Source organism: Scomber scombrus, chromosome 4 (assembly GCF_963691925.1).
Source record: "Scomber scombrus chromosome 4, fScoSco1.1, whole genome shotgun sequence".
NCBI classification, from domain to species: Eukaryota; Metazoa; Chordata; class Actinopteri; order Scombriformes; family Scombridae; genus Scomber; species Scomber scombrus.
This window is the reverse complement of record NC_084973.1, coordinates 17,161,285-17,184,538: the sequence shown is the minus strand read 5'-3', so window position 1 is coordinate 17,184,538 and position 23,254 is coordinate 17,161,285. Positions and strand designations below refer to the sequence as shown.

The 23,254-nt window shown below is 37.0% G+C and overlaps 2 protein-coding genes across 3 annotated transcripts in view; one reads left to right on the top strand and one right to left on the bottom strand.

The window, feature by feature from the left end:
* Positions 1-9,233: 9,233 nt before the first annotated feature.
* Positions 9,234-19,632, top strand: gna14a (guanine nucleotide binding protein (G protein), alpha 14a). The gene is made up of 7 exons (XM_062418107.1): positions 9,234-9,360; positions 15,683-15,867; positions 16,235-16,389; positions 18,316-18,444; positions 18,563-18,692; positions 18,792-18,945; positions 19,442-19,632. Exons 1-7 carry the CDS (start codon positions 9,234-9,236, stop codon positions 19,630-19,632), a joined length of 1,071 nt encoding a protein of 356 aa, XP_062274091.1.
* An 806-nt stretch (positions 19,633-20,438) lies between these two features.
* Positions 20,439-23,254, bottom strand: part of vps13a (vacuolar protein sorting 13 homolog A) — a 41,305-nt gene continuing 38,489 nt past the window's right edge. For both annotated transcript variants that reach the window (XM_062418104.1, XM_062418105.1), the window contains 3 exons: positions 22,516-22,639; positions 21,920-21,994; positions 20,439-21,712 (listed from right to left, as the gene is read on the bottom strand). In XM_062418104.1, the coding sequence (XP_062274088.1) occupies positions 21,653-21,712; positions 21,920-21,994; positions 22,516-22,639 (259 nt within the window). In that variant the 3' untranslated portion in view covers positions 20,439-21,652. The remainder of the gene's footprint in view (positions 21,713-21,919; positions 21,995-22,515; positions 22,640-23,254) is intronic.

Below are 23,254 nucleotides of genomic sequence, written 5' to 3'. Positions count from 1 at the left end.
GTTCAGTATATTAAGTACTGCATTATGTAGAACTGCAGGGCCATATACCGCTTTTTTTTTACTCAGACATGTCATCTGATTGCTTTCATCTAGCCTACTTTTTAAATTTATTTTCCTCCAAATCCTGATTATATGAAGTAAAACAACTCATTTGAATAGTGTTATTATGATCTCCAGTCATGACTGTGTAAAAATGTCTCCTGTATCCATAAACTTGCTCTCTTTCAACATGTTTCTGAATGAAGCAACATGTTTCTTTTCAAAAGTATGTCGACTCTAATTTTTATTTTGAGTTTTCATTTCTATTCAGTACCTTTGAATCTATATCATTATTCTCCATCATATAATTCAATACATCACAACATGAGCGTAATGCTCTGCCAGACGACTGTAGTCATGTAACTGAACTCCAGTTTGTACTATAAAGTTCTGTGGAGCAATGAAAATTTGTCAGGTGAACACAGATGTGACTTAATTTTGGACAGTTACTTGTAAAGTAGAATAATAAACTATAAAGTTCAACTGAATGTGCCCCAAGCATATTGCCAAGCAACATGTGGAGTGAAGCTGCCCCTTAGACGTTAATCTGAGGTCTTTTTTTCTCATAATCTTTTTTAATGTGATTTAAAATTCTTTAAAAACAAAGATATTTTACAAGAATATTAACATATGGTTGGCAGAGAACTAGCTTTGTTTACATTCTGGTGTAAAACTCCTACCGCCCCCATTCATTTAGATGAGAGACAACCTTTTGATTGTAAATGATTCAGCAACTTCAAGAAAAAAATCATATTTCATGAATTCTCTGCTTTTATATACTCAAAGGGTTTATGTTCATGTCCTAAACAATCTCTCCAACAGGGCAGAAAACATATTGTTTTAAGGCAATGAGAGCACAGCCCAACATTCGACCCAAAAGAAAGTGAAATACTTGCACTTCCTGTTTCCTGCTAAAGATAACGCATTCAGTATTTCAGTTTTTTGCAAATGTTCTTGTTACAAAGCAATCATTATGATACAGACTAGAGTGGACTTCTCATAAATGTATGTACTGGGAAAGTTGTTCACAAAGGGGACAACAGTATGGATAAAAAGAGAGTAAACTGCACAAACAAAAGCCCTCAGACTGCCTGTGGTTATTTTGTCAAAAAATTAGCCATACACAATTCTCAATATACCTAAATGATTGGCATCTATTAAATAAGCTGGTGGTGAATGTGGGACGATTTGAGGTTACCCTGACAATCACACATACAAAAGAACAAGCTTTGTGTCTTTGCCTTAGCTGAAAAGACTGTCTCAGTCAGACTGTTGAGACTTGCAGGAACTTCATGGATTTTGCTACATGTCACATTGGAAGAACACATGTCCAAAACATAGAGGCACGATCAGTCAGCATCCTGTAAAAATAGAAAAGTAAAACATTTTGGATTTTAAATTCATGAGCTCTTATAAACATGCCTTCATGACTGTATAAGAGGAGCTGACCTCCCAATCTAAAGTCACCATCATACTCCTACTGCACAGCAAATTCAGAAGTGTTAATTCAACTCCTAGGGAGTTAAATTCAACACTTTAAAAGTGTTTATATTGGTCCACACTAAATCGAGTTAAAATAACACTTTTGAAAGTGTTAAACAATTTACACTGTGACAGAGTTGGAACAACACTCTCAGTAGTTGAAATCTAACACTCACAGTGTTGAATTTTTCTAACACTAGTGTGTAGTGTCAAAAATTAACACTCATTTCAACACTGAATAAGATTCAAATTATAGTAACACTATTGGGGTGTTAAATATATTATTACTACTAATACTACTGCTAATAACACAAGTTGCAGTTTGAATCAACATTTATTTCAAACAAGCACACCACATAAAAAACAGCACTGGCTTTGCACTACAGGTCACAGGTCACACAATATGGCAATGTGGCACAATGTATGTTTTGTCACATATCTCATTAGAAAACTGTTTGTCATAGGGTCTGTAATAAATCAACTCCTTAATTGGGAAAACAGCAAATGAATCTGCTCTCTCATTGATGCAGTATGCATTGAAATGATCATCAAAATAAAGAGTGTCCACTCTGCAAGTTAAAATAAAAGCTTGCTCATCATGTATAATAATGTTTGTTACCTTTCTGAAAATAGGAACTTCCATATTTGTTCCAGTACAAACAAACATACCAATCTGATATTCTGTTCCATAGTTCTTCACCCAATTAGTGGTTGACACTTCACAGTATGCATTTACATTAAAAACAGCACTTAAAACCTCACCACCTTCCAAGCTATCAACAGTTTCTTTCTTCACTGGACCAAACTCAAATCTCTGAAAATCAAAATTCTCCCAGTGGTAAGCTAGCTGTCTTTGGTGTTGTTTCACCAATGATTTTGTGATATTTTTGTAATTTTTCACTGATCTTTTAAAAAAATTATGTTTAGCTTCAAATCTCATACACCATACGTGAAGGAGTGGACCTATTTTTCTAATACAACGTGGATAATGTAGCATAAAATGATGCTTAGGAATCAATCGTTTTTGTGAAAACAAAGACTTAAATAGCTTGTGGTGGTCCATAATCAAGTGCTTCAAATAGTATGTCATACCGTTGGTTACAATAGGTGAAAAGACAATATTCACAATCTGAATCAAGAGGAGGAGCAGATTCCAGTAACAGTTATTTATTTCCAATACATCACCAAAAATAAGAGGAGTGTTTCTCACAAGACACCATGACTGAATGGCATTTAAGCCAAGATCCTTGCTTGCATCATCCATTTTCAACCCACTTGGTCTATTTTTTCTCTCAATATAACCATAGTTGAAACTTTGGATCCTCTGTGACAATGATTCCAAAGACAGATACTTATGGCTGACAAGGTATTGAAAGGTAAGTTTGAGTTCGTACTGTACAACACCTTCAAGTAAATCGTGCATAATATCAACTGCATAGTTGTCAGAGGTGTGGAAAAAATGCAATGTATTGAGCAAGCATGTCTTTTTGACACCAAATGTTGAACTCAACACAGGATTTTCCTGTAGAGCAGCACAATGTTCTGCATGGATTTCTTTTGTACGAAAAATCATTCCAGGGTCATCTTCAGTAAACACAGACTGTGACTCAACCTTACTTACTAAACAAAATCTACAAAAATATGTAGCGCTGAAGGACTCAACAAAACCAAACAGTCCGTGTAATCCGAGGTTGTCACCTGTTACTTGTATAACAGAACCAAGCAATGGTGAGTCTGAGAAAGGCACCTCAATTCCTTGAGTTTCAAGTGTTTTAAGATCGTCAACAAGAGGCTTTAGGATGTCATCAAATCCATAAGTCTTCAGGTCCTGTGAATGAAAAAGTGCCACAACATGTATATTCATCAACACTGAATTATATTTTGGGGGCAGGTTCCTCATAATAAAGTAAATGCAGCCAAGTTTGTGAATCCCTTTCTTTGAACCCAAGGGATTTGCTGTCTCAAACTCATCAAAATAGAGTTGAATCTGTAGAGCATGTTTTTTCTGAGAAAACAAAATGTTACTCTTGAAGTATGAACCATCACATATGTCTTTATAAACTCCTTCTTCGTGATGTTTGGCTTGCAAGAAACTTTCACACAATTCGGTGTTGTTGAACATAGACTTGAGAGTTCCCAGGATGGGTGTATACACAAATTTATCTGTTATGGGGACCTGACTGTAACCTCCTGTTGTTTGATCCCTGCGAACATCAAACCGCACCCCAAGAACATATTCAACAGGTTCGACAATTTCCCATTTTTCCTCAAAGAACTTCTGTCGTTTCACTCTTGTGTTTAAGGTTGAGAAAGGATTTTTCAGTTGATCAAAACACTTTTCCACCTTCTTTTCCAAATCTGTGCCTTGAATTTCTGAAGTACAGCTGAGAACTGCCTCTTTTGCTTGCCTATGAATGTCATTTACAAGTTCCTCCATGGACCCCACCATTGCTTGGACTGTGCTCTCAGCAACGCCAGATGCTTGCAACTGTGCTACAACAGAACCACACATGTTTAACACAAGATTATTGTCAACAGAGAGCTGGGTAGTTGTTGGAGAGTCTGTTCTCATTGCTTGTGACGTTGAGGGCTCACCAACTTCATCCTGAGTGTGCACATTGTCAGCAGCAGGAGTTAAAGCAACATCTCTATGGAAATGAACAAGATGCTTCTTGAAACCTGAATAGGTGCAAAATGATGAACAACATCCCGGCTGTCCACATTTTAAACGTAATGTCTTTCCAGGATATAGACCGTGGTGTAGTCTTAAATGCTGGCAAAGCAATGCAGAACTTTTGTGGTGTGCCTTACAGACGTAACAAAGAAACATATTTGCATCCAAGGATATTTATCACCTCAAGCGTCGTGCAAAAACCTTGCTCGTAGCTCCTTGACTCTGGGACTTTCCTTGGCACTTCCCACATCAATGTTAAAAATACCACAATAAAAATTGTGGTTTGGATGAACGTATAGAAGTTGAAAAGGGATTCATGGTAGTTGACACTGAAGGTGAAGTGTGCTTTGAAGAGCTCATCGAAAGCTGCCAAGGATGTCTGGGCCTTGCAGGGGATGGCCTTGTGATCAATGATGACGAAGTATCTTTGGATGCTGTTCTTCTTTGTGCCAACACACAGGAGGAAGGGCTGTCCCGGCGCCACACCAGATAGGAAGGTTTCGACACTGGCTCCCATCTTTAACAAAATGTAAAGAAGAATCATGAGAAAATCGTGAAATGTAGCACTTCTGCATTCAACTTAGTCAATAAAAAATGTGCTTCAACACAAGATGTAGGATCGTCAGAATAGTTGCATAAGATTACATTAATATTTGCATACCTGCAAATATCTCACAATATGGTCCTCAGCTTGACAGGCACTGATTTTGCCACCCTTTTTGTGGCCTTTGGAGGTAGGGGGAAGCAGGTGAAGCAACAGAAGAATGCTTGACAGGTCACTGTCCCAGCCTAGAGGAAAAACAGGAGAAAAGTCAGACACATTCACATAAATAATTGAGATATTTTAAAGAGAAGGAGACAAATTAACCAGACCCACCTGAGTTGTGCTGCACAGACAAGAGGTCTTCAATGTGCTCATTAGAAGTCAGTTTTTCGCAGTCTGTCAGGATCCTAGGTTTGAAAAAAGTGGACCATTTTGCCAAAAATCTGCCCGACACTTCCTCTCCAAACATCATGATAAAGTCTTGGTCAATCTACAGGAGAACACACATTTTTATACTTATGCAACTTAAAAGTATATACCATGAGTTACAATTCACTTTAAAAAAAAGGAGTTGTCTTTCTTACCAAGCCAGTGATGTCGAGGAATCGTGGGAAGACATCCAAGACTGTCGAAGAGCACTGTTGGTCTTGAACCAGTGTTTGGCGGTACTGAAAAGTGGCCCTCATCTTCTCTTTGATTGCCGATTCATCAGTTGAATGTTTCAAAAAGGATATTGCTTCATGACAGTGCTCACCAAGCAGCTGCTTATCCGTGCAGAGAACCTCCCTCTTTCTCTTTGGACTATCTTGATAGGGTGCGCTGGTGGAAGATCTCCGGGACTGAGCTGCAGTGTTGCGCTGAACAGTCTTTATTCTCCAGGCCAAGTAGCCAGATCCGCTACATGGGTCATAGAAGTGTTCCTGTAATATTAAAAACATTAAATTGTAGAGTAGGTTCAGACCATATTACTACTCCATAAATTGATATACAAGCTTTTCATTTACAAACTTACATATCCATTGTCTGAGTATGGATCTCGGAGGCTGGGAAATAGAGAGATGATGCCCAAAGCATATTTACTTCGCACCTAGACAGGTGGGCTCCTCCTGAAAGATAAACATGACATTACTACTACAATTCCTATAGTGTTTAAAAGATACAAATTTTACTGTTGTTAGCTTAATTGAGTTTTAGTCTCAAACTGATAAGTGTTTTTTTAAATTGTGTTTTAGCCATTTTATATTTATTTATTTATTTCATAGGAGAAATGAATGAACTGCTTTACTAATTACAATGTCCTAAAATAAGGGTGCTGTTTAAAAAAAAAAACTATATTAAGTGAAGTAAAAATATGAACATTGAAGTCTTACCCATGAATTTCAACCATGTCGCTCACAAGAAGATTTACCAACTGTCTCCTTGTGCTATCCATCAGTGTTTTCATTTTAGCATATTCATCCAAAATAATTTGGCCACCCGGTTTTGCTTGGAGAGCATCTCTCACCATCTAAAAGATAAAGAATCAGAAAGCAAATTAGCAATTATAGCCATCATCATGTCCAACAACAAAATCACAGTTTAACTGCATAATATCTTTCTGTGTGTTTATTTGATACACCTCTTTGGCAGATTCCTGTTCAGCGTGGGTTCTCTTCCCTCCGTTTGTACGAACAATCACTGTTGCATCTGATGAATCAGAGGACACAAGCAGGGAGTCTCCAGACACTGACAAAGATGTATCTGAGACGGGCGACTGAAACGAAGTGTATGAAAGATCATCTTGAAGCACAACTGTAAAATGTATGCACAAAAGGAAAAAATAATTAGTTCTCAACAATACTCATTATTGACAATCCACTCCTTGCAAGTCTGAGTCTCACCTGTTGACTTGTTAGTTGACACCCTAACAGTAAGGTTCCCTGCTTGCAAAAGCTCCTCGAATACATCTGCATCGACTTCTGTCCCTGATTCATCTGTCAAGTGCAGCTCAGTCTTAAGTGGAAGATCTAGCTTTTGAATGACTGATAAAAATATTAGATTTAAAGGAAAAAATTACAATAAAAACATTACCAGAAATGTGCTTAACCTGTTTTTTTCAACATTTTAGGTCAACTTTTTAAAAGTACTTTTTGATTTCATTAGCTATCATAAACATAACTCCCTAATATAAGACATTTAAATACAACATAAATTCAGCAGGTATTATAGCAATTAGTCAATTTGCACAAATATTCTGGGTTGTATTGCTAACCTTTCTGAAGAAATGTGTTGAAGTCATCATAGCCATCTTCAGTCTCAGCCACTTTGACATACTTCTGCGTTTCCCCAAATCTCACCTTCACCAACATGATGTACTATGAAGAAAAAAAGAAGACATCCACACCATGTCATCACTTACAGTATGTTCACCGTGAATGTGCAAAGACACAGGGAAATTTTGCCTTGAATTACTCGCCGGAGTTCGACTACTACAGTTGTATTTTTCTCCCCTAGAGTTATTCGCAACGGCAGCCAGCACGATGGCACTAAGCTCACCCTGCCTGCTATCAAGACGGCTAACCTCCTGCTAACAACACCGACACTTATCAATACACACAAATACATGAGCAACTCTTCTATTAGTTTGGCAAAATAACGTCTATTGAATGCATTAACATAACAATGAAGCTATTGTTCATATTCAGTTAATGTTATAAAAACTCACGGACATTTCAGACATCAGCAGCTGAGGGGTGTGTGACTCCGTATTAGCTGTGGCTAATGATAGATTGAGAAACTAAAATTAAGATTACATTTTTTTTAAAAGCAAGAAAAAATCCCAACAGTTAAAAATAAATAAAAGTAAACTACTCCTGTCCGTAAAAGGTCTGGGTTTAGAGAAGAGGTCGGTGTGGCGGCCCGGGAAGTCTACACCTGTATTCCTCCAGCAGCAACATAAATTAACTTTAGGCTAACGCTACCACCCGGAGCAAGTCCGACTTTTAGCAGCTAACGTTTTCCCTAGGCAAGCAGGAGCTCAACCCCCCGGTCCAGCCCCAGCTCTCTACTCCATCGCTTGACATTTTGCTGTGTATCGTTAGCCAACACCATCAGACACACCATTAAATATGCCTAACTCGAGGCTTTGTGCACATGCTAACGTTACGTTGCTAGCTAGCTTAAAGTAAAAATTTAACCGTGTAGCCTATAATGCTACTAACGTTAAGCAAATTGTGTACATTTAACAACACCCACGTCTCATGTACAAAAGGAAAATTAATGCACACTTGAAAAAAATGCAGCGAAAAGAAAGTCGTCCGTTACCTGCTGTTGCCCGTGCTCAGACTCCTGTTCAGACTAGGGGTCGTCCCGCTTTTAGGAAAAAACGTCACAGATCCGTTGGATAAACTCTGTCAAGTGTTGATTTTAAAGTCAACGCGTAACAGAGTTGATTGGATTTAACTCCCCTGATTAACACCAACTCTTTTGAGGAATTAACTCTCACATAGTTGAATTAAACTAAGCAAGTGTTGAATTAACACTGTATTTTTAACATATAACACCAACACTGGAAATTTAACACTTTTGAATTTGCTGTGTGGGAGTTAATTGTTATAATTTTCTACTTAACAACATCTTAGTTTGAATCTGTTTCATTTTATACAACATCTAATTCTTTCTGTCCTTTGTTTTATTATAATGATCATCAATCTATGAAATTCGAACACACTTTTTTCCCTTTCTTCTCATTCATCAGTCACTGTGGATGCCTGACTTTCGTGCTTCTCAAACACCCTTTCTCATCTTTCCAGGCGCAAATGCTGTTTACTTTATGAGTTCAGGAAGAAGAAGAAAAGCTTCAGCTGGCAATTCCTGCCCCCTGGCGGACATCAGGACACATGGCAGTGTCAGTCAGACTGAAGCAGGATACCCGTCCAATAAAACATTACTATCGTATAAAAAAAGTTGGCTACATTTAGTTGATCATAGGTCTAATATATTATCTCCTATATATTTTCGGGACATTTTTCTTTGCAGCTTTCTGTAATAAAAGCTTACCATCGCCCCTACCTCCATTCACAGTGTTTGTCAGGATTCATTATCATCTATGACAGGCTGTAAGGTAAAGACAGTCTGCTGCTGGCTGTGGATGTCAACTTCCTATTTCATCCTTTTCTATTTACAGCTGGTGCCACGCCCTTCAGAGTCGACTAGATAAAGTTCAACAAGTGTCCTCCAGTTTCAGACCAACCACACCAACTTATCAAAGAGGGTCAGCGCTTTTTATTCTTTAAAAAAAAGAAGGATTTTCTGCTTTATTTAAACCATAATAAAACATCATATATAAGCTTTTCTCATTTGGACTTTCGAGGAAGAAAAGACACGTTCAAAGATGCTTTGCGCCTGTTCCCTCTGAATTTGTGAAGGGAGGGAGGAGAGCGAGTGGAGAGACTAAACGGTGCGGACATCTCCACACGCCTTCACAACATTTGCACTTGGCAGAGGGAAGCTTAAATGATGGCTGAATGTTGTTGTGTGTCGGCGGAGGAGAAAGAGAACCAGAGGATCAACGAGGAGATCGAGAAGCAGCTGAGGAGAGACAAGAAGGACTCTCGCAGGGAGCTGAAGCTGCTGCTATTAGGTGAGCATCACTGACCGTCACTCTGGTGTAAGTTATGAAGGTATAAGGATGCGGCTTTTTTTCATTATAATTACATTAATAAACTCTCAAAGCTCTTATCTCTGATGGAATCATTTGTCATTTTGCTCTATTTGTTGTTTGGTGTATCCGTGGGGGTGATAGCGGGAGGTCGGTGAGCCATTTAATTTGCCATTACTTCACTGCTTCCTGACCACACCTGGAGTCAGGACAGACAGGTATCAAGACAGGTGGGACAGTGCACTTTACAAGGGGAAATTACAGGAAAGAAAAGGGTATCTGGTATATGTGTCGTGCCCTGTTTAATTTTAATTTTTGACTGTGGAAGTTCTATGTCATGAAAACATTTAGGAGACATGTGTTTCTTATCTCCATATCTTCATTATCTTTCTTGTCTGCGGATGTGGTCCAGTGAGCACAGAGCGCACTGACATTTCCCTCACTTTCAGTGTGAGAAAATGTTCATAATGTGAGGCATCTGATGCTCACCGACTACTACCTGAGGGTGGGGTCTTGGCTTACTTGCTCAAGGACCCTTCAACAGGTCTGATGCTGGCTGAGAGGGTCTTGAGGCTTGATTCCATGTTCTATGTTCACTGCTGTGGCTTTGGAAACACCTTGGATGACCAGTAAAAGAGGAAACAGGGTGTTGCCAAACAGCATCCAAACATCACCTATCAGTAGTTTGGCAACAACACATTTTACTGCAGCAGTGTGGGAGCACTTCAGGGACACCAGACACTGTCAAGGCCTCAGTCAGTGGTGTGTTTGAAAACCATAACTAGCTGCTACAGACGCACCTCATGCAAAAGTCATGCAAATACAGCCCTGAGTGGGATATGAGCCATAAGTTTACCTCCACTGCTCTCTTAGAAAGGGCTTTCTCTCGAAATAGAGCTTCAGCTTGCTGCCCACAACAGCTTAACCAACCCATTCAATTTGTTTAAAAATAATTATTTCCTCAGCTCACTGTATGATGGATGACCAGCACATCATGAATAGTTAGAGCAGAAGATGACATACATTCACATTGAACACTATGTGGATTGTGGCACATGCTGCTTCAATTCACTGCTGTTGGGGGTAACAACGTTACTGTAAGAGCTGCTGAAAAGCTCTGAGCTAATCAGGCTCAGTCACTGTGCTGGTGTCTGATGAGCTGGATACCAAGCAGAAACAGGTATAACTGGTTACCTGAAAAAAAGACTGTTACCAAGGCTCATTATTTAGTTTGTGTATAACTTTTGACAATGACACATTTTGACATAGAGAATATATTATTACATAACATTTTACAGAAGAGCAATCATGGTTACTTGAAATCTGAATAAGTTAAATCACATTACAATATTTACTTTAACTAGTATAATGTATGTGTCATTCCTCACCCTTCATATTTTTGTTGATTTTGCAAGTATCAACAAGTGATTACATGTTATTGAGTAATCTGTAATTTTTGACATCTAGAAAATACAATTATGTTTATTTACCTGATGAGAGCGACTCAGAGGTCTCAGTGGATTCATTTGGATGATAACTGTCACGTCCCCAGAGAGGGCAAGTGGGAGTGAAGCTGCATGAACGATCAACACATTCACATTCTGACTCTTGTTTTGATCCAGTGACCAGACCTGAGAAGCACACACGTCAATGCTATTTTGTATTAGCACAGTATACAAGTAGTGTTCGTTTATGCAGCTACAATTTGACTGCAGAAGTCCAGGACTTTTTCTGGAAAACAATTAAAAAGAGAATGAAGAGTGAAAGCACTTAAACATGACAGCAGCAAAGTGCATTTTTCTGTACCTGAATATGAACCAAGTAGGCAAGCACACTTAATAGTATCTATATCAAATATTAACAAAGATGCAAGCACAAAACACAACAATATCAGAAAACATTGAAAGTCTTGCTGATGAAACAAGATTGAACAAGTTTTCAATCATCTTACACAGGAAGACAAAACACTGGGAAACAGGGATCAACATCATTTTTTCTTGATTTTTGTAATTAGAAATAACATGAATGATAATATTCTATTATTATTATGCATTTATTCATTCATTCATTCATTCGTTCATTCATTCATTCGTGCATTCATCATCATAGTATCATCAGCATGTTGTGTCATTTTTATTATGAGAAATGATCAGTATTACTATTTTTAGCATATATAAAACCACCTAACATTGTTCCAAGTATCCTGCTATTAATATCTGTTAATTTCCTTATTTTCCTCCATTAGTAGTTTCTGTTGTGCCCGACCTTTCCCTTAAAGCCTCAGCTGCCATGTTCATTTCAGTTGCAAAAACAAAAGTGAGAGGGCAGAGTGTGACATGTGATAGTAGTTCTTATCTGTGACACATTAACATCACATTCATTCATACAACCAGCACAACGCCACACCACATTCCCCAATGAGGAAGTTTGTAGGTGTGAGGTTCAAATCTATATGTGTGAATGTGTTAATCATGTACTTAGTGTGTCTGTGTGTGTGTGTGTGTGTGTGTGTGTGTGTGTGTGTGTATGTGTGTGTGTGTGTGTGTGTGTGTCCATAACATAATTAATTAATTTTAAGTGTTAATATTAATGTGTGTGTGTGTGCAGAGACTTACAGTATGTGGTCAGTATTCTTCACCCACAGGGAAACTGTGAAACACAGCCAGACATAATATGCAAATTCGCAAAGAAGCATGTTTATACATAGATACATAAACAAACACAGACAAATAAGCATGTTTTCATGGACAAAAACATACACTCAAACTACACAAAAGAGCAGAGCTGTGGTAATTCTAGGTGAGCAGGAGTGACAGAGAAGGAGCAAGTTTGGGAAATGACAGCAAGATTTATTGAGGAGAGTCAGTATGTTTTATTACTGCAGTGCAGAGTGATATGTACATTGGCTGTGAAGATGTAAAGCCTTTTCTTCTAACCTTGTGACAGAGGAGAATGACACCTATAACTACAGTAACTGTAGACAATAAAGATAGTGAGAGCTGCAGCCATAAAAATGCTTAAAGACTTCAAAATTAAAAATGTACGACAAAAATGACACTGACATTTTACTGAACTATACTAAAATGTATTTAGTTCTTTAGACCAAAACCAACAAAAAGTTAAAATTTGATCAAAATAATACTCATTTTTGTCAAATTTAACACTGCATTGCATTGTAAACTTGAAATAAATACTCAGTCAATCACCGTCAGACATCCTTGGGAGCAATATATCAGGAGCAATAATTCAAAAATAATTTACTTCAGTGATTTAGTAAAGCACTTACAAAGTTTTAGATGACTTGCAAGAGAAAACTGTAGTAACAGAGACCAAGATATCCTGACTTTTACCCAATAGTACAGGTCAAGCTCCAATAACTACTGGATACTATATTTCCCATAATGCAATGTGATCTCATCATATTTTTAAAAACTCCACTATTTATAATACAGACTTTTTGCTTAAAATGTGTATTCTGCAAATCCAAAACAACCCTGATGACATCATCAGGAGGATTATTTTAATTTATTTATTAAGTACAAATACCAAACAGTAAGCACAGACACAACAAATAGCAAGGGGTGCTTATATTGCTTTATGATATTCTAATATGTATGAATGTAAAAAGTGTGAATATTATTTTTAGCTTGGTTTAGACATTTATTATACATCTTTGTAATTTATAACATTATAAAGTTAACAAATCATCAATCAATCAACAAAAGTAACTGTTACTTGTAAACATACAGAGGAACATCAGAGTCAATGTTTTTCCTTTCTGTAGTGAGCAAAAAAAAAGAAAGAAAAAAGTTTGATGCTTGAGCTAAAGCTCAAATTCCAGTTGTTGGTCCAAACTCATTATCTGGACTGATATGTTACATGAAGACTACCAGGATGGATAAAATGATAAAAGAGGCCTCGTAGAAAAATGTCAGCTCATTCAAGGGCAACTCTCACTCTGAACAAGTAAAAACATTATAGAAATGCAGAACATTGATTTGCCTCCGTCACAGTGTCTTCCTGCCTGTCTTAACTGGGCTTCCCTCATCTCCAAGAAACTTGACTTGTAAACAAGATGCATTCAAATGTTGATGATTTGTCTGAGCCTTGTTTGCTAAGATGTAAAGACGCAAGTATTCATAATGGCATGCAAAACAGCCAGAAGAGCAGAAAACTGAAGGCACCACTCTCACTCATCAGATAGCTTCAACACACTTTCCTGGGAAGAGAAAACAGACAGGGATACAGATAAAGGTGTGTACTTAAATGCACACTCACACACATACTGTGAGCACATGCACAGAAATGGTGTAACTTCCAATATTCAAGTCTGTTAACAACACATATTTGTTAAACAAATACATTCAACGCCATGTGGTCTGAATGAGAAAATCAGGAGGTTGTGCTGCAAAAACTGAAGAGGTGTGTGTACGTGTGTGCGTGTTTGCGTGTGTGTGTGTGTGTGTGAGAGAGAGAGAGAGAGAGAGAGAGAGAGAGAGAGAGAGAGAGAGAGAGAGAGAGAGAGAGAGAGAGAGAGAGAGAGAGAGAGAGAGAGAGTGTGTAACAAGCTTTCGTCCTGTTACCCTAATAAAAAAGAGCAACTTTACATCAAAGTTAGTGAATTTGTGCATTTATTATCATGAAGTGTAAATCAGTAGTGTGTATTTCTTTGTTTGACAGTACGTGGGACAGTTGAAAGCGATTATATGTCCAAACGCAGATCACTAACACTCTACAGAGGCCCAACTGTCAAACATACTCCTTTAACCTGTCTCTCCTTTCTTCACTGTCTCCACTTTTCTGTCAATATTTTACACAGCATTACACACACACTCATTTGTTGTCTGGATTTAATCTGATCTCTAATTAGTGAAGACATTAAATATGTACATGCGTGAACGAAAGAAAAAGCTCAGCTGACATGGCTTTGCTATGGGTTAAAAGGTTGATTAAGAAAAAGTTTTACTAATAGCTCCAGCTTAAACCAAAGTTGAATGATGATGCTGTGTAATGTAGGTGTGGTGGTCACACAGTCATGGAAATAGTGGGGGTAAATGAGCCTTGTTAAGTTTGATACACCTGTTTTATTTAGTGCAGTGCAACCATCGTACTCCACTCTCAGTTAATATAATGTGATGTCTGAATGTCTGTACATTTTATGAACATTTTATATAATTATTTGCATACTCTCATGTACCAATTATCTTTTTATGAAATACTTGTGCTGCTGGCCAAGTTGGGGATTTAGACAAAATGCTATTGTGAAGATGTCAGTCATTCACATGCTACACCCAGATATTGACAGCAACCCTTTTGGCAGTCAAATATACATTCAAATCGCTCAGTTTACCTGTGTGTCCCTGCACGGACATGGTCATAGTGTGTGTTTCTTTGTTAGTATTTACTTCGAATTGATTCTTAGTAACAAGCTGCACAGAAAAAGACTGACACATGTTCTAATATATCTGTGAGCTCACACATATGCATGTAGAGAAGTGGCAATGTGTTACTCAACTAACAATTATAAGGTACTTGTACACCACTGTATGCTACTGTACTTTATATATATACTCAACTACATTTCAAATGAAATTTTACTCCATTTATTTTGCTTTAGTTACTAGTAAGATGGCAGATTGAGTTCACACATATAAAAAGTTTCTAACATATGATCTATTGTGCTTCTCAACATTATGTAAATTAATTCCTCCTCAATGCATCAGTGGTAATAATATAATAAAATCCACTGATCGCATAATAAGTACTCTTTATATACTCTAAGTACATTTAGCTGATAATACATCAGTACTTTTACTTAAGTTATATTTTGAATGAATTTTAAAGTGAAAATTAGATAGTTTTTATGAAAAATTACTTTTTAAAATTGTGATATTGCTAGTTTTACTTCCAGATCCAAATGTTAATCAATTATCACATAGATTTTTCTCTGGCCTCACAATCATAATACTATATCATAAAAAATGAAAGGTGTGCAATTTCTGCTGAAAGCTTAAACAAATTCAATATTTTACCTGCCATTATCAAGTCTCTTCTGAAGCCATAAACATGAGAGCTGAAACAATGACACTACTGAACTGACACTAGCAGTACTTTAAAAAAAAAAAAGTTTTATCATAATTACTGCGGATAAAATTGCACAAAATTACTTACAAACATCACACAAACAAAATATAACATTACTGCTGTCACAAAAGAAAGAGCAGCTCTGCACCGTCCATTCCTGTAAAAAAAGTGACACATGTAAAACATCTTATTTGGATTGAATCTTAATTTTATGTAACAGGTACTGGAGAGAGTGGAAAGAGCACTTTTATCAAACAAATGAGGATTATCCACGGAGGAGGATACTCAGAGGAGGACAGGAAGAGCTATGCCAAACTGGTCTACCAGAACATCTACACGTCCATGCAGACCATGATCCGAGCCATGGAGACACTCAATATAGCTTTCTCTGATTCCAAGAACCAGGTACAGAGTCTGAGCAGGTCTGCTCCTTAAATTTTCAATTTAATCAATGACCGATGTCAAGTAGAGTACAGAAGGATATTACTATCCTGCAAATACAGCACATCTACAAAACCTATGTTACCTTTTCTTTCCTGGAGGGAGAGAGAGAGAGAGAGAGAGAGAGAGAGAGAGAGAGAGAGAGAGAGAGAGAAAGAAATATGTTCCCACATATCCTTTAGTCTTTTAAAGTTTTAAAGTTTCAGGATAATAAAATATCAGAATATGAGGGTTAATATACAAATAAAGTATCTTGTGTCAAAGTAAAATCTAATCTTGTTTCTTTACTTCTCGTTTGTCAATGTCTTTTTGTCTGTCTGCGTCTTCACAGAGTATTGCAAACTCAGTCCTGGATGTGGAAGTGGATAAGGTGGAGGAGTTAGATCTGAAGCATGTAGCAGGCATCAGGAATTTGTGGAACGATGGAGGAGTGCAGGAGTGCTACGACCGACGCAGGGAGTACCAGCTGTCCGACTCCACAAAATAGTGAGCAATGGATATTCTGCACTGATGCTATTACTGTAACAAACGCCAAATACCACACAACCACTACCACTACCAAATACTACACAATAACAAACCCACTGCCATTTATCGACCCAATGCTACCTTGTAAATAGCTCAGACTCTCTTTGCTGAATACTGAATACATAGTTGATTAAAGAGAGGTGATTGCTGATACAAATTAGCAATAATAGATGCAACTTCAGGTATAAATACTGCATATTACTAATAAACTGCACACTACTGTGTAAATGTAGTGCAGATACTACAGAGGGTAGAAAAAAGAACACCGGGCAATAACAAAACACCAGAGAATAAGATCTTATATTGTTACAACATCTCGCTGACACAGTCTCAGTGAATGTATTATACTGTTAATATTATATTGTTATTGTTAATATTGTATAAGTGTTTGTTGTAAGGCTATTACTTTATCATAAGCAGCACGTAGCTTCCATTGAAGACAGAGACATGAGTTGAGGTCCTTTTTACTTTTACCTATAAAGTTTATGGTTTTAGAAAATTGGTGGAAATATATCTTCTTGAACTGAAAACTCACATGTGGTGGGTTTTTACATGCTTATTTTTAGATTTAAAATATTCAAATCTTACTGCTTGTCACCAAAGATGGTTAAGTCAAATAAATAAAAATTGGATCAAATTCTAAAAACAAATAAATAATAGAAAAAGAATAGATATAAGACATAAAAACAGACCAGTCATGTCTTCATTTTGACAATCAAAAGGCTAAATAAAGAGATGGATCTTTAAATGAATGATAAGTGGTTCTCCACCAGATTTATTCTCCTGGCAGTAGGGAGAAGACTTTTAGCAGTTAAAATGTACAAAAAATATAGTTGACCAGATAACTAACTTAAAGAGAAAATAAGACGTGTAGCTATGGCCTGGATTATAAAATGTCCTTTTGTCCACCGTCTGTATGCTACTTAGACATCAGACTGTCATGTTCTGTAAATACGCTGTCCTGAGCACATAGATGAGTTCCTGATGAAGCATTCATTACAGACTCACTTTTTTCACTTTCACACTTTCTGATGCTACTCATGAACCAGAAACAAAGGAAAAACATATTTTTAGCTTGTGGTTACTATTTTTGGAAATACAAATGAGGTGTAAACTAAAATACACTGTATTTATTCTCTACCGTAGCAAATTTCTTTCCACCAGTATTTACGTCCCTCTTTGTCTGCCTTTGAGACTCTACAGTCTCAAATACATAAATACAAAATAGTCTATACTTTCTCATTGAAGTGAATGGAAGGGTGTGGCCAAATGTTTGACTGGTATTGTACATAAATACTTCACTTAAAGATCTCCTCCAGACATATAGAAATTACTGTGTTGAATAATAATATGTGTCTGATGTGTTTTTTTCAAAATTTTACTCCTTCTACCTCATTTAAATCCAGACTATATAAACCTTAAATTGCTGGAGACAAGATGTTTCCTACTTGTGTAAAGTTAGTTCTCAGTGTTTGTGCACTGGAGTCTTCAAGTTTCTAAATCAAAGTTGTGTAAACTGCATACTGGATCACAATTGACGCCAAACTAGTTGTGATGTCACAAGTCATGCTCGCAGGCAGGCCCTAAACTGAGATTTTTTTGCAAGTACAGAGAAAGTTTCCACTTGCAGCAGATGAATGTGAAAACAGCCTTCAAGTGTCAAACTCTGCACATACATCATTCAGCGCAGTGAAGCTCAAACAATCAAGTGAGGTGATAAAAAGCAAAACACATTTTTGAGTGGAGAGGGACTTTAAATGACAAGTCACTGCTAACATTCATGTTTAGTATAAATTAGATTTCTCATATTCTCTTCTAAATTCGTTTATTTCTGTTATTTTGCTTTATTCAGTCTCTCACTATGTTTCTTCTACATTTCTTCAGCTATCTCACTGACCTGGATCGAATTGCAAAGCCCTCTTACATTCCAGACCTTCAGGATATCCTCAGAGTCCGAGTGCCAACCACAGGGATCATCGAATATCCCTTTGACATGGAGAATGTCATCTTCAGGTCAGATACAATACACTAATACAATGAATAAAATGATGATTATTTATGTTGCACTCAGTTGATTTTTGACATGGCATGCCTTTTCTGTTATGGTTGGTGTTGGCTGTTGTAACGTCAGGATGGTGGATGTGGGGGGTCAAAGGTCAGAGCGGAGGAAGTGGATCCACTGCTTTGAGAACGTCACCTCAATCATTTTTCTGGTGGCGCTCAGCGAGTACGACCAGGTCCTGGCCGAGTGCGACAACGAGGTGAGACTTCAATTCATCAGTAGATCATGATGCAGTGTTAAAGCTCTTTTTAGGAGCAACTTTGATTCTGTGAAAAAAATGCCTCTTTCTTTATTTCAGAATCGTATGGAGGAGAGCAAGGCCTTGTTCAAAACCATCATCACCTACTCCTGGTTCCAGCGCTCCTCTGTCATCCTTTTCCTCAACAAGACTGACATCATCAAGGAGAAAATCATGCACTCTCACTTAGCAGACTACTTTCCTGAATTCACAGGTTGGTTAGTTTATGTGAATAATCATCCTGGATACATGTGTAGGTAGTTTGGGGTTTGTGGGACTTTCAGGTTAGTGTCTGAACTCTAATATTGCACTATGGCATTCATTTTGCTTAATTAGAGGTAAATTAAAAGTTAGCAGGAAAAGTAATATTCTCCTATTTCTATGTCTATGTTAATGTTAATATCTTCATTCTTACTTTTATACAAGTACCATCACAAGACGTGCCCAGAGTTTTTATGCACAGATCTTGTGATAAACTTGTGATTATAGTACCAGTCAAAAGTTTAGACACACCCTTCCATTCACTTAAATTAGAAAGTGTGTCCAGACTTTTGACTGGTTCTGTATGTGGCACGTGATGTGTAAAATGTGGGATAGAAAAACCCTGAAAATGTGTATTAAAAGACAAAAAAACACAAAAACTAATTTTTAACAAATGGAAAATGATTTATGTCGTATTCACTGACAAAATGTTCAACCCTGAATCACAGGACCTCAGCAGAATCCCATAGCTGCTCAAGAATTCATCCTGAAAATGTACCAAGAACAAAACCCGGACAAGGACAAGAACCTGTACCCTCACTTCACCTGCGCCACAGACACGGAAAACATCCGCTTCGTCTTTGTGGCCGTCAAAGACACCATCCTCAGACACAACCTGAAGGAGTTCAATCTGGTGTGAAGATGCAGATCATGACAGGAGAGGCGCCAAAGGGGAAGACGTGAGAAGAGCCAAGATAGGAGAATTCAATACAACAAAACTTTCTCTGGGCTGTCAAAACAAGGAACATTTAGATTTTTCATAGTTTCTCCCAGTTTACACATCCGATAAAAAGATTCTTGGGTCACTTAACACTGAAGTTCAGATATTTATATATTTATTCTTTTGTGCCCTTAAAAATCTAGCCAAAGAGAATATGAACATGTAACAGACAGACTGTTTCTGTCAGTTGTTATGTAGATTTCATAGTTTCCATTTCAGGCTTTGTAGAGACAAACTATAAGAAAACACTTTGTAGAAGAAGTGAAAATGAGAAAATTACTAAAAATTTAATGGTGTTGTGTGGACTACTTATTTTATTACTTCTTAAAATGCACTGTGATTAGACACTGGACTTGTGTGCTTGAACTGATAGTTGTTAAGAGTTCCCTTTAATAATTTAATTTAATGTGTTAAAAATGTTGGTTTTACCCTTCTTCTTTAACACCTGTGTCTTCTTTCATCTGTAAGTGCCTTATTTACTCAGGACAGACAGCACAGCTGATCTGGTTTTAGATGTAAATAATCCAAACTGTGCTTTGAATAACTTTACTCAACAGTTTCTTCTCAGGAGAAATGGAAAAATATTTACGGTAATTTCCAATTAAACAAATAAATACATTATAGTTACTTAATTAAGAGAGTATTTTGTGTGTTTCTGGGTGAAAAAGAGAACTAAGGGAGAGAATGAAAACCTGTACATGACAAAAATGTACATGACACACCGCTGAAATCTGAAACACATATTTTAATTTTTTGAAAACGGTGAGAAAAAAATAAGCCACTGCAGTGAACATTTTGCTCCCCGAAAACAAAGACAAGAACTAATGGCAACAGAGACATTTTAGTCATTATTAAACTGCGATGCACCCCAAACCCAAAGCAAACCTTTAAAATATACGTCAGAGCAAACAGCTGCTCCTCATCATTATCATTCACTTCTTTTAAATAGACATTTCTCTGCATATTTCATCAACATAGTTGGCATTGCATATGTGTGGTATAAAAACATAAAAATCACAATATTACAATCTGCAACGCCTTAATACAGACTACTGTGTGAGGATGGATATATACAGGATATTATTAGATCAATATACAGCAGATTGATACATGTAAGTACAGTATAAAAATAGCATGCGTCTCTAAATCACACACAGAACAGTCTTTATCTTGCAGAAATGTAAAAAAAAAAATAAGAAGAGAAGTGTGAAGTAAAAGAAAAACGGTTTCATTGACCGTGCATTTTGAATGATGTGTTAAAGCCACACTCAAGATTGAAATTAACTTCCCTTTTATGTAATCCAGTAAATAAACAACATTATACAGTATGTCTACACAGCGTTACAAAAATGTTCAAGCTTTGTTTCTCACTAATGTAGCTGTTACAGTGTAAAATACACATTTCTATAGGCAAATACACCATGAAAGCAAATAAAACTGTGCATTTGACTGAAAATGGCAGCAGAACTATGACAACCTGAAGGCCTAGGAAATGGAAAATGCTCCAATTTACTCAGCATTTGAGACTAAAGCATATACTGATGAGGTGTGCTTGTAAACTCAGACGTAGCGTTAGTTTTACGTACTGTCGCATTATAAAATAATTTGTTAAAATCAATTATATATCAGAGCAAAAGAGATTGAGACAATGTTTGGTTTGATGCATTCAGAGCATCTGTGGTAAATGTTTATAAGTACATGAACTGTTCATTTATACTGTTGCACTGCTGTAAGCATGCACACATATAAACTACTCACTCCCACCACCCCACCACCCCCCACCCCCCAACACACGCTAAGAGCGTTGTTGAGTGTTTTTACCACTACTCACACATGGAGGTGAACAAAACGAGCATGCAGTAAAGGACAAAGGCACTGACACACACACACTGTTCTTGTGTGTTCATTGTGGGGTTTTTTACATCATTTCTCACTCAGATCATTTCTCAGTCAGGCTTTGCGTAAACTCTCTTGCGTCCTCCAGTTTGGTGAGAACCCACTGGAAGTGAATGAGAACAAAATGTTAGCACATTATCTTCTGCGACTACAAGTTTAACATACAGATATTTGGCCTAGATGTGACGGAGAAACAGATGACTGTGAGATAATATATGGATATCAGATAATTCTGAGGAGTTTCATCAAAAAAATTAATAATACTAAAAAAAAATATACATGTACATTTTTGTCAGAGCATCTTACTTACCTTGGCTATCTCGGGGGTTCTGAAGTTGATAATCTTCCCAAACTCTTTGGCATGGAAGACAGACTTTACTCTCTCCTACAGGTCACAAGACACAAGGTTTAGTGCAAAAATCTGCAGCAGAATTATTCACAGCTAATGGGAGCTTGACTACCAGTGTCGCTGCATTGTTGAATCTCAGTAAAGAAAGAATGAAACTGGTTATTTAGTTATCTTATATTTACAACAAAAATGATGGCTAAAAAAAAAACCTAGGTGTTAAAAAACTGTATCTTTCTTTAATCTCTTTTCATATATAAAAAACAAAAAAAAGCCAAACTTAATTTCATATGTAATATGTTTTTCAAAGTGGGGCTGGATGATATTGACAAAAAATAACATTACAACATTTTTGATTGAATACTCTGATATATTATTAATTAATATTTCTGGGGTAATTTACACTCTAGAGATGGTGGATACAACGATGACCAAAGAGGAGGTAACGTCAACTTTCATTTCAGATTAATTTTACCTCTGTGTGGGAACTGACGGTTAAAAGGGAAGCTTCTGATTTGGATTTCAATAGTAAGACTTGTCTGTATTTGTTGTTTTTGTACCTTGGCCTCGATGCGAAGTCGGCGGTCCTCTACAATCAACGGCTCTTTGGTGAACTCTTCAAACAGATACTGCCATTCACAGGTCAACTGGCCAAATGTGCCTTTGGTCACGAAAAATATGCCCCTGGAAAAGAAAGCACAGAATGTGTAAGAAAAAACACGGAATATTTTGTGGGAGGAATCCATGTTGAGTAGAGTGAAGCAAACTCATAGAAATATCCCATTGGTCAGATACTGATGATGATCAAATATGCTGGGAAACAATAAAATGGTTTGGCTGAACTAAGCAGTGAGTCTGTGTCCGTTGGGAAAAGGGAGCTTCTGTTTACTTATGGCTTCAGAGACCTAGGCACCAATTTACAGATTGTGTACACATGACGAAATACTTCCTGAGTTTACACTTGAGTCTAAAATGACCACCAATGCACTGAAGTACGCACTCTGTGTATTCTATCGTCACCTCATTTTATCTTATGTTTATTAAGTGGATTATATTTTCCATCTTCTGTACATTCACATATTTATGTTAAGTTTATGTCATTTATCATATGAAGTTCTTTTTGCATATATTTTACTTTAGTTTAGTTTTTACTTTAGTTGTAAAGCACTTTGGGTTGCATTCTTTGTATGAAAGGTGCTATATAAATAAAGTTATTATTATTATTAAATATGAAGCACTCTGCCACTGTTAAACAGCTTCTACTAACAAACCATAACCTCACAGGGCTCCAGTGGCCAA

Excerpts from the sequence above, each read along its gene's own strand:
- gna14a (XM_062418107.1), top strand. The coding sequence starts at position 9,234 with ATGATGGCTGAATGTTGTTGTGTGTCGGCGGAGGAGAAAGAGAACCAG. Across the intron at positions 9,361-15,682 it reads GCTGAAGCTGCTGCTATTAG|GTACTGGAGAGAGTGGAAAG; the intron begins GTGAGCATCACT and ends TTTATGTAACAG. Across the intron at positions 18,693-18,791 it reads TGGCCGAGTGCGACAACGAG|AATCGTATGGAGGAGAGCAA; the intron begins GTGAGACTTCAA and ends TCTTTATTTCAG.